Below are 12123 nucleotides of genomic sequence, written 5' to 3'. Positions count from 1 at the left end.
ATGTTAAGATCTAGGGGGAATGCCCTATTGATGGTGCCATATCTGCCTTTAATTTAATAATAAAGTGTCATGGGAGAGAGTATTCTTGATACAGGCACCCTGATTATGGAATTCTTCCCTTAATAAGGCTGGAGTGACTCTCATGAGTGTCCAACATCAGCTGAAAAAATATTTAATCAGCCAGGCCTTTGGATGAGTTTACTGGTCAACCAAGTTCTGTTACCTGTGTGTGTATGGAGAGGGGATTTTTTTGTGGGTTTTTTCCTCCTGCTGCTATTTTATTTTTTTAAATTTTAAAGTCACCTACTCTGGGATTACTTTTAGTAATGAAGAAATATTTTAAATAAATCATTGATTTTTCATTTCCCATCCATGATGAGCTGGGCTTCTCTGCTCTGATGGAAAGGCAGAGAAGGTGTCACCTCCTCTGCTCCTGAAGGAAGCAAGGAGCAGTTGTCCTAAGCTCGGAGAGGTGTTGGACACTGGAAACTGCCAACAAAATATTACCATTGCACTTTACTAATCATCTTCTCTAACGTTCCCATATTGATCAAGATGCCTGCATTGTGCCTGGCTCTTCTGTACTTTGAAATCTTACATAGCATTAATCACTCTCCTGGCTAGACTCAGAGGTGTCCGGTCTGGGGAAGAGCATAGCAAACAGGCCAGGATCAAAGCATAGTTTAGTATCTTAGTTTGTTCACTATCCAATATCCATAGTCTAAACCAGTGCTGTGCTGAACCATGTACTTTTTCTCTGCAAAAATCTTTCCTTTATGCGAACAAGACACTCCCCCAGTCTCTTCTGCAGGGATTGAGAGAGCTGCATTTAAAAAACTGTAGGATGGAGGCAGGGATTCCATTTATCTTATCATGTTAATGAGTTGGCCAAGGGGTCTGGTCAGTGTTTCTTTTCACTGAAAACTTAGGAAAGCCCCATGCGTCTTTGCAGCAGTGTGGGGCTTTTTGCAGGGCATCTTCCAGCTTCCTAGTACGATCATGTAATTATGCAATGTTGCTGCCATGAGCATGAGACTTGTCTAAAAGTTTTAAGTAAAAAGAAAGATGGATAAGAATAAGTACAATGCTCCTATGAATTTTCCTCAACATTTTACCTCCTCGCCTTTTTTCCAAAGCATGCTTGCTTCTCCCCCGTTTCTTCCTCATATAGTCGGGGGGGGGAATTTGATAAGGATTAGCACAGCGGTAGTTTAAATTAATCTGAACTTCCCCAAGCTTTGATGTGATGGGGAACTCTGGTTAGTTAAAAGCACACGGCAGTTTAGTGTGTATCTGGTGCTACTTACATCTCCTTATAATTCGCATGGTTCACATGATGTTGCAGGCAAGCAGAAGCTATCACACAGTTTCTCCCTTTAAATCAGTATTAACCCAATCCGCTGATAATGCAAAAAGGAAACGAAGAACCATCTCAGCTGCACTGTGCTCATCCTTGTAGGCCTTTGCTTCAATTTTTTTTAGTGGGCAGGCTCTTTTATGCCCCATCACCTGCTTCTTCTCTCTCTGCCACCTGCAAAACCTGCCTCAGCCGCTGCTCACTTTGCCTTTCACTCATTCCCCCTCCCCCATCTGCCCTTCACTCAGGCTTGGACAATGGAGAAGGGGAGGGGGGTCTAGTCAGTTTCATTTTTTCTTGTCAATTGCACACCGAGGCACTCTCCGGGCTTCAGCCTTGAATTTGGAGGGAGTAAACATATAAAATTAGAGGGCAGGCCACAAGGAAACAGTGACACTAATCCTTCCCAGAGGAACGCCTACTTGTGTGAATGGAAAACAGCAGATTGGAAGCTGCTATTGAGCAAGAAGTGTGGACCTTGAAGATCTACTACGATTGTAATAGCAGTGTCTTTAGTACAAAGTTAGGCTCCCATGTGGATAAGGACTGCGTCTGTTGCAGCAAAAACAAGAGTCTAGTGGCACCTTAAAGAGTAATCAATTGGAGTAAGCTTTTTCCACTGAACTAGATTTCACTTCATCAGATGCTTGGATTCAGAATCACTTCAACTATAGTTCTAGCTGTCCTATATTTCCCCATTGCCTTGTCAAAACTATTTTAGAAATGTTGATATATTACTGGGGAAAAACTCATAGAAGTAAAACATTCTCGTTTTCTCTTTTCATCCTTTCTTTTGGACTTGAAAGCAGATCAGTTATTTTAAGCCTTTTTCTGAGGCAACAGTACAAATATTTGATCAGAATCCCTCAGAGAATTATGCACACTGAGGAAATGAACAGCAAGGAAAGGCTAGAAATATTTATAAGAGTTTGAATTTTATTAACTGAAGTGATATAAAAGGGAGACTTGTGCTTAGAACAAGCTTAAAAATACATCTGAACCAAATCATCAGGTTTGACAGACATATTCTACATTATTGGATTTGAGAGAGAAAGATGTATAAAATTCCCTCCTCCTTTCCTTAGGAAGGTTCCTAAATAGGGATGTCAGTGAATTCTGATGGAAATGAGAGCAGAAATTGCTGGTGTTTGCTTATTCGTCCCATGTCTGGAATGGAAATTCATCCAGCAAATAAGATCACCATTCATTGCTGTTGTTATTTTCAGTCTACAAATTATACATAATTGATTGCTTTTTTTGTGCTTCCTTTGCATTGAAATGAATGGCCTTTGCTTTGAAAAGAAAGGTATGGAATAATATAATGGTAATATGAAATTCTGCCACAGTGGACAGTGAGCCAAATAATGTCATTTTTGTCAGAAGCTGAACTGCAGCAGAATGGAAACACCGCTGCAGGTGACAAACATGGGTCAGAGCAGAAATTGATGCCTTCTCACAACCCTATTCCTAACAAATATATCTTTTGCCTTCTTTTAATCTAACAGTGATTCAGAGAACTGGTTCTGTGAATGCTCTGTCCTCTACTCTGGGAAATTATGTCAGCTTTCAAACTGTGAGGAGAACCCATGTGAGAACGGAGCGACGTGTGTTCCAAAATCCAAGCAAGACATTGTGTGTCTCTGCCCCTATGGAAGGACTGGAATTCTTTGCAATGATGGTAAGAAGAATGCAGAACTTGGCAATTCCTTGGCAATTCCTACAGAGAGAGGCAGAACGAAGATGGAAATATAATGATGCTTGCTTGCATTAAAGGACAACAAAGCCTTTTTCTGCCAAGCAAATTATTTCTGCCATCGCTTACTTCTCTCTGCTTCCTGCTTTTCAGTTGTTCATTTGTAGCCCAGCAAAGAGAGGCAAACTAGGCCACAAGAACATATGATTTAGTACAGTGAATCTATAATCCTCAGCAATTGGCAAACTCCCTCCAGCTGGTTCAGTGAAATGGGATTAATTTAGAATGTTTGCAATTACATCCAATTTTAAATGGGACCATTTCTGAATCAGCCTGAAGCCTTCTTGCCACACCTCTCTGCTACCGAGAGCCCCCTCTCCCTTCTTTTCCCGCACTTACCAGGGTGGCAGAGAGGGACTCATCATTGTAATGGCAAGCTTCAAGCAGCATCAGGGAGATGCCATCTCAAGCATGTGTACCAGCATCCAGGGAACAGTTGTTCCCATGGTTGCCCATGTTCATAAATGCTGCCGCAGACGTACAGCAGTGCCCAAGATGGCTGGGAGCCAGAAGAAATGTCACTCCCATTAATCTCTCTCTCGCTTTCTCTGGACATTGCTGTAAGTAGGGCCTGAGGTCTTCAATGGCAATGGAGCTAAAGCACCCTCCTCATTGCACGCTCACACTTGGTACGTGTGGAAAAGAGAAAGGATGGGGAGGGAGGCAACAGGGCACAAGTGGTGAGCTAAAACAGATTGATTTAGTATTGAGCTGGAGTTCAAATTGCGTCTGGAGGTTTCAGAACTGGTTTTCAGCCAGGCACAGACACATTGGTTGGGGAAAGTAATAGAAGAGATCAACTATGGGGGAACAGTTGCTAGCAAGGGGCAAAGGGTTATAACCCTACCCCATGCTAGGGCCCTGAACTGGATGTGTCGGTTTTGTTTGGCTTTTTAAACCCCTGCACGTAAGGGCACAGATATGTATCATCAAGTTTGGCCCTTAAACTATAGTTATGTCCAAAATGGGGAACTGTGGTCATCACTTTACCTACCAGGATGTTAAAACACAAGGAACTGTAGCTTAAGCTTACCAGGGCTGGCACACTGAAGCTGGCTTGCGAAAGGAGGGAGGGAGGGAGGAGGAGCATACATTCCCAGTTCTCATTTCTGGATGCTAAATTATGGTTTAGTAAGGCAGGAAATGTGCATCTGAACTGGTGCCCCACCACAGAATTTTCCTTTTCTGTGTTTTTTTGAACAGCTGTTAATATTACCTATCCTAACTTCAGTGGGACAGATGGTTTTGGCTACACCTCATTCCTAGCCTATTCAGCAATTCCAAATATCAGCCTCTACTACGAATTCCACGTGAAATTTCAGCTGGCAAACCAGAACTCATCTCTACAAGATAACCTGATATTTTTCACTGGACAGAAGGGCCAAGGTAAGTTATCCAGGTTTGCGGGGAGATGGGGTGGGTGGGAGTGTCTCTTTGAACAGCAAAGACTAACTGGGATTATTTTTAAAAGAAATCTTTTTGGACTCTGTTTTCCAAACCTCAAGAACCATTAACAGAAGTACACAGACGTTTATCTTTCCAGCATCCTCCATTATATTTTCATTATGTGGAAAATAATGTCTCTGTCCAGATCTCAACCAGTAAGAGAGAGAGAAAATTATACTGCTATCTTTTTTAATGGCTCTTTATCAGCACTGCTTCATTTCAGAAAAGATAGGACTTCTGCCTCAAAGTCACACCCATACAATCATCATTCTAACTGCACATAAGTGGGGCTGCTGGCAGATAGTCAATAATGAGAGAAATGCGCTCTGACCACCATCAAAAGCACTCTCTTGCTTCATGTGTTCCAGGGATGATTGCTGCCCCTGGACGTGGGTTCCAAGGGCAAGCCCCCTGACTCAGATGAGCATTGGGAAAGTCCATTCTATAACTGTAAAACAGTTCATATTTCCACTCATGAATGTGACTGCAAAAGTGAAAGGAGAAAGGCAAGCAGAAACACTGCATTTTATTACTAAAAATTTAGCACTGCTGCGTAACACTTCTTTCATTCCAACCATGCAATACGTACTATGCACACATTCCGTGTCAAGATGACTTATAGTCTAACGTCCTTTATCAGCCCAAGGGCCACATTCCCTCCTGGGGAGACTTCCAGGAGCCGCATGCCACTTGTGGGCAGAGCCAGAGGCAAAAGTGGGCGGAGCAGCGGAGGTGACTCTTACCTTTGTACAACAGGCTACATTCCAGCCATGCAAAAGTCAACCGTTTCTACACACCCATCCCTCCATCCAGGGAAGCAAAAGGCATTTTCCCATTCCAGACAAGCAAAAGCACTCAAGGAGGGCACAGAGCAGTGTGGCCTGGAGGAAGGGAGTGTGGTCCAAGGAGATTCCCAAAGAGCAGACAGAGAGGCCTGGAGATTTTTATTTGGCCCTTGGGCATGAGGTTTCCCACCCCTGGTCTACATGAAACAAGACTCATCAGACTTAGGGGTATAAGGAGAGGTCAGAAACTGAAAATTGGAAAGCAGGATGGGGATCTGGAGGATGCATTGGTCTACTGTGGAGAAGACTCACAGAGTGGTGGTTGGAATGGTAGGCAAATTCTATCACTTGCTCCCAAGCATCTCCATTTTGTAAAATCCCCCCCCCCATCTATTAGTGGCTTCATCCTATTTTCTCACTATCCACAAGATCCATCAGGTATGAAGATTAATTTCTCAGACTAAGCTGGCTGTGCTTTGTCTCCTCTTGAGTAGTCAGAAGTATTCAAGAAACTTCCTTGTAAGATGGCATGCCTGAAGCAAAATGGCCTTTTGCATTGGGCAAAAAGAAAGAGAGGAATAGGTGGGTTTTGTTTGTTTTATTTTATGTTCAGTGCCATGTGCTTTTGATGGCACTATATAAATAAATGATAATAATAATAAAGTGTCTTAAAGTTGTTATTAGGTTGGATATTCAATGGTGGCGTGTGCAAGTGGGAAGCTGCTTATGGTCATATAAGGTGGAGGCAACCCATTTTGATCTCCCTATCTAGTGCAGTTCTCTGAACCATTTTCCACACTGTTCTGGGGGTTCCCAAACCCTTATGAGTAGCTTTTCAGGGGGCATGGGTAAATGGGGTTGCCCTATCTTGAGTAAGTAGTCCTTTCTGCTAACACAAAGCCACCATTGGGCTTTTGTTTCTATTATTGTTATTATACTAGGGGCTCCACCCCTGCATGCTTTGTGCACCAACCCCCTCCCTTCAAGTCACCAAGGCACCCCCCCACCAAGGCATCTTCCCCCCCCCCCCATGTGAGCTGCACAGGAAGTCTGCCTTGGTCTGTCACTCTGTGGCTTGCCCAGGCTGCTGCCCACTGCTCGTTCTCCTGCTCGCCTCCCCGCTTTCTACCTGGTCTCTCCTCCCTGCCTGCCCTCTCTCTCCCCTCAGTCGCCAGCCTTGACTGCCACCGCCATGTCCCCACAGTTAGAAGGCTGCCACGTGACTACAGCATGACGCCTTACAAATCATACTATACAGAAAGACCATTCCAGTCTGGGACCATGTATTATTCATATTTTAAAAAAAAAATCTGGAAAACACCAAAAAGGATTGTTCTTCCTACTACACTCTTAGGTGTGGGGCAGCTAAAGATGCAGCTGGGCCAAAGGGGGGAGGTTGCAGCTGATTGATAGCATCTGTAAAGCCTTTGAAGCACCCACGGTCAGCTGATTGCTGGGGCTTGCATAGTGCAGCACACAGAACTGTGCCACTGGCGCTGGCAAAATGGGGTCACCTGATGTCATTGTGATGCGATGGGCAAGTGAGCTGCCTCACCCACCTGCCAAACTTGGCCCCTGGAGGAGGAAGAGATAAAATGCAGTCCACCAGCTGGACACAGTTCCCCACCCCTGTCTTTCAGTAATGATTCAGCCCCCATTTTGGGGAACTTTTTGATATATAGAATTAAATCGATAGTTCCACCTTCCCCCCCCCCTAAAAAAAGTCTTCCTATCTGCTCTCCCTCTGCCATGATAGGGAACAGATCTAGTTGGATTTTAGGGAGGAAGAAGAGCTGAACAACAGCATGTTGGAGAATCTGCAACATTCTCCTTTCATAATCTAGTACATGTGGACAGGATATGACATTACTGGCAAAGGACTGTAGCTCAGTGGTGGAGCACAAGCCCAGGATCCCCAGGTAGGGCTAGGACAGAGCTTGGAAAAGTTACTTTTTGAACTACAGCTCCCCTCAGCCCAATCCAGTGGCCATGCTGGCTGGGGCTGATGGGAGTTATAGTTCAAAAAAAGTAACTTTTCCAAGCTCTGGGCTAGGAAAAGACTCCTGTCTGAAACCCTGGAGAACCACTACCACTTAGTGTAGACTGTGTGTAGAGTGAGTCTAGAGCAGGGTGGGTCAATGGCCTGACTCAGTATAAGGCAGCATCATACATTACCGTGAAAAGCAATTTGCAAAAGGTATCATGCAAAGGTTAAAAAGTGGTTGTTGCGCACATTCATGATGTGGAAACAAAACGGAGAAAATGACTTAACATTATCTATCTACAAATCTGTGGAAAACCACCAGGGGGCATCAGAACACCTAAAAAGTTTAGGAAGACCAGTTTCCTCTGTACAGAATGACATTGGCTGTGCAATCTTATGCATTTTTTACACAGATGTAAGCTCTGATTCCCACCTATGAGGAGGTATTCTTTTAAAAAGAAGAAAACTGTCCAAGCAATAGAATTGCTAAGGTTTCCATTAGTGAACTTTGTGGCTGAGTCAGGATTTGAGACCAGGACATGGCTAAATTAATCAAATCTTTGAACTTAATATATCCTATGGATATGCACATTGCCTTCTCCCCTGCCCTTCCTTCTCCTGACCCCCCTCCCCCAATCCAATTTAGGCCCTGACTAGCACTTTGGGGAGCTCCATTCAGACCCGGGATGATCTGGGGCTGACCCAACCCAAATCCAGGCCCCAGACCAATTCGGGGCCCTTGTAAAGACTTAAATACCCGAATTAAATTTAACTATCTTCTAGGTGTTAAAAGATTAGGTCATATCCCTTGACATATTCCTTTGTCTTCATTCTTACTCCAGGTCTTAACAGAGATGATTTCTTAGTGCTAGGCCTGTGCCATGGCCGTGTGGTGTACAGCTACAATCTAGGATCTGGAACAGCCACTATTTTTAGTGAGCCACTAGATCTGGCTCAGCGTATTCACATGGTCAGTCTTGGCAAATCTCTTCAGGACGGTTGGATGAAGGTAACAATTACTTTGGAAGAGATGCTTGTAGAATTGGTTTTTCAAAAATATATATCCATGAAGTGTATGCAGGTGACTTCAGCCCGATCTCTCCCTCACAGCCTAATCAACCTCACAGGATTGTTGTGAGGATAAAACGGGAAGGAGGAAGAACCATGTGTGCCACCATGAACTCCTTGGTACAAGGGCAAGAATATAAATAAATACATAATGCCCACCTTTATTAAAATACATAATGCCCACCGTTATTACTTATCCAGTTTGTTTGGAGCCCAAGGTGGCAATCATATAAACATCGTAGGGCTATCAAAACTTTAAAATGTATTCTAGAATCCTAAGATTTAAATATATTCACTTTCACTGTGATCCAAACTACTGTGTGGTGAAGTCTTCACACAACAAGGTGTTCACCTTCAGAAACAACTCTCTTCCCCACCCACCCTTCAGACACACACATGCACACACAAAGACACACTGGCCCACGCTGCTTACAAGCTGCTCTTGAAATTCTAGAGAACTCTGGAAAATAATATAAGATTCTGGAAGTTTTTTAAATAGTTTTTATGTGTGCATTTTCAGTAGTCAATGCAAACAAACTGACTACTCAAGAACCCCCCCTCCCCCCCATACATTCCATGTGTATGTATCATTCACAAAGAGCTAGGTTATTGAACAAATCATATGCAAATGTTGTGGACAATTGTAGGCATTTCTAAATATCACAACACTGGAAATAGAAAGAAAAAAAATGGAAACACCTTGCTGCATCTGTGCAAGAAGTACTTGCATACACCTAGAAGCCCTTCAAATGACAACCATGGAAATTTCCCTTGATTTGAAAATGGACTCTTTTAAGACTGCAAGATAAAAGACATTATTGGAAAGTTTCCCTCTCCCCCATCCCCATTATTAATTTCTTTTATATGCCTTCTCTCTCTCTCTTAGGTAGCTTGTGGAAGCATAATGTTAACAAAGAAACCTATTCAATTTGCTGTGGATAACAGATTTTGTGTTATTTTTGTTTGAAAGGTGGATGACCAGAAAAATAAAACCATTAAATCTCCAGGAAAGTTGGTTGGGCTCAATGTCTTCAGTCAGTTTTATGTCGGAGGTTACGCTGAATATATCCCAGAACTATTACCCAAAGGATCCCATTTTAAGAATGGCTTCCAAGGTAAATAGCAACATTATTTGTATTGCATTTTATTTGTCTATAAAACCACTGGATTACATCCAGCTAAGTTTTATTCAGAGCAGACCTGTTACAATTAATAGACTTAAACATGTCCATTAATTTCACTGGGTCTACTCTGAGTATGATTCATGTTGGATACAATATGTTTGGATGAAAACAGATTCTCCCCATACCTCCATTTCCTGCCCCCCACCTCTCTTGCTTCCCTGTGTCTATTTTAAATTATAAGCCTCTTGGGGTAGGGACCAGCCCTGCCTCTTCTTGGTAAAGCACATGGATACATAGATGGTACTAGATAATGAATCATAATTCACCTGCTATGTCAAGGAGGAGACAGCTGGTATAGCACAGTGGGGAGGAGAGCCTGGCTGGGAGTCCAGAGTCTGTGAGTTCAAATCCCCGCTCATGTCTCCTGGGTGTTAAGGACCAACTAAAGATCACCCTGTGATGTCCTTATATGTTAAAACCTGTAAATATGGTAAGTGTGGGTTTATTAAGGGATATATGGTAAGTGAATTGAGTGAGGGGGGAGAGCATGGGTTGGAAGGCTGGAGAATGCTGGATGATGATTGGCTGACTGTTTGAATGGCTGAAGATATAAATGGGAGGATGACAGTTGAGAGGGTCAGTTGGTGAGAGTTGTTGGAGAGTCGTTAGTGGAGAGTTATTTGGATGGGTTGGTTGGCAGAGTTCTGAGGGAGGGTTGGATTATATTTGGCTGATATTTAGACAGTATATATATGACCAGAAACATAAAGAGTGACACTATATGAAACCATACGCTTGTTAAACATTCCTAAAGTAATCTTGTTATTTCCTGGTGTTATCAAATAAATACTTTTATTGGTTTACCAAAAGCCTGATCCTTGGCTGGGAATACACAGACCAGAAGGGAGGGCAGGGTAATTACCAAGGCTGAAGGGAAACTGTATCATATGGTGGCAGTGGTGAAGGGAGATATTGTAACAACGTCAAGTATCCAGAGCAACCCAGGATTGTATGCTTTATAGACAAAGATACAGGGGAGTTGTGGACAGCAAGCGCACCCAGACACAAAGTAACAAGCTATAGAGAGACTGAGGCAAAGTCTCTAGCAGTATTGTTTACAGGGAGTGACTGGTGGTGCTGCCTAGCAGTGGGAACTTGAGAGATCTGTGCTAGAGCAGAGTGAGAAAAAATAAAAACGACGATCCTGAGTGGTGGTGTCCTGAGGTGGTGCCAGTGAAAGGTGGTAGCCACAAGCAGGTGGGAACCTGACAAGTGGAGCCAAAGGTGGGAACGTCACACACACCCACAGTGAGTAGCTCAGGGGTTAGATGCCCTGCCACCTGTGCAGCTGTGGGCAAGCTGCATAGTCCCAAGGAGCCCAGTTGCCCCCCAGCTGGCAGTTGCGGACAAGGAAGGGGCTGGCTTGTGCAGCTGTGGCAAGCTGAGCAGGCCCTAGCCAGCTGGGGAGGACTAGCCTCAGAGGGAGGCAATGGTAAACCCCCTCTGAATACCACTTACCATGAAAACCCTATTCATAGGGTAGCCATAAGTTGGAATCGACTTGAGGGCAGTCCATTTCCATTTCATCAAGGAGGAGGACCCTTTTGCCCTTCAGATGCTGCTGGACTACAACTCCCATCATCCCTATTTGCCTGCTGTGTTGGCTGGGACTGGTAGGAGTTGATGTCCAGCAACATCTGGAGGACAAAGGTTCCCCAGCCCTGCGCTATAGGGATAGGCAAAACCATTTGGAGAAATTCTACTGTTGGGAGATGGTTTTCCATAGAATTTCCAGCTCTTTGACTGGATTAGGCTTGAACTTGGGGTAGGGAAACAGGACTCTCTAGGCTTGTGATGTCCCCCTTTGTGCTCCCTTTTATTTCTCAAAACTTAAACGTGTACATTTTGCAGTGCAGTTCTCATCATGTCAACTCAGGATGGACTCTCATAAAGTTCAGTGAGTCTAACTTCCCCATAACTGTGCTCAGTATTCCAGACCCAGTTTTTAAAAGCCATATATACTCCCCCTTTCTAGTTCTGGATCAAAGTGCACCTCTGATTTAGAAGGAAAAACAAACCGTGAAAAGGAAAGACTGGCTAGCTTCCGACCTGTCCCCAGATAAGACCTTTACCTCTGCAGGACAGGATGTCAGGGTTCCTGGGGATGGGTTGCTGCTATTATGAGTATATCTCTTTTAAAAGTGTTTTTAACTATCTGAAAAAGGGCCTTTAAGTGCATGACTTCCCCCAAAGAATCCTGGAAACTGAAGTTTGCTGGGAATTGTAGATCTGCGAGGGGTAAACTATAATTCCCAGGATCCTTTGGGGAAGTCATGTGCTTCAAATGTGCATGGTATGTGCAGCCTATGACTCCAATCTGAAACACCCTAAGTAGGGAGTGACTCCCATTGAACTCAATGGGCCTTACTTCTTCACTCTGGATTTCTCACCAGATTGCCTCTTACATTTAACATAACAAAGTAAAGGAAATGCACTGAAGTATGTTACTGAAGTCAGAAAGCTGGCCCAGACTGGCATGCTTCAAAAATATCAGGCACTATTTGCTTATTTAAAAGGGCAGGGAAACTGGCAGCTAGACAAACAAC

At 43.7% G+C, this 12123-nt stretch overlaps 1 protein-coding gene across 1 annotated transcript in view; it reads left to right on the top strand.

The window, feature by feature from the left end:
- LOC133384136 (protein eyes shut homolog) overlaps positions 1 to 12123 on the top strand; it is a 126847-nt gene that overhangs the window by 91150 nt on the left and 23574 nt on the right. The window contains exons 4-7 of the mRNA XM_061626065.1: positions 2863 to 3035; positions 4314 to 4496; positions 8168 to 8334; positions 9364 to 9508. Of these exons, the coding sequence (XP_061482049.1) occupies positions 2863 to 3035; positions 4314 to 4496; positions 8168 to 8334; positions 9364 to 9508 (668 nt within the window). The remainder of the gene's footprint in view (positions 1 to 2862; positions 3036 to 4313; positions 4497 to 8167; positions 8335 to 9363; positions 9509 to 12123) is intronic.

This window comes from Rhineura floridana, chromosome 4, assembly GCF_030035675.1.
Source record: "Rhineura floridana isolate rRhiFlo1 chromosome 4, rRhiFlo1.hap2, whole genome shotgun sequence".
NCBI lineage: Eukaryota > Metazoa > Chordata > Lepidosauria > Squamata > Rhineuridae > Rhineura > Rhineura floridana.
Note: the sequence above shows the minus strand (reverse complement) of the source record. Positions and strands in the feature narration are given on the sequence as shown.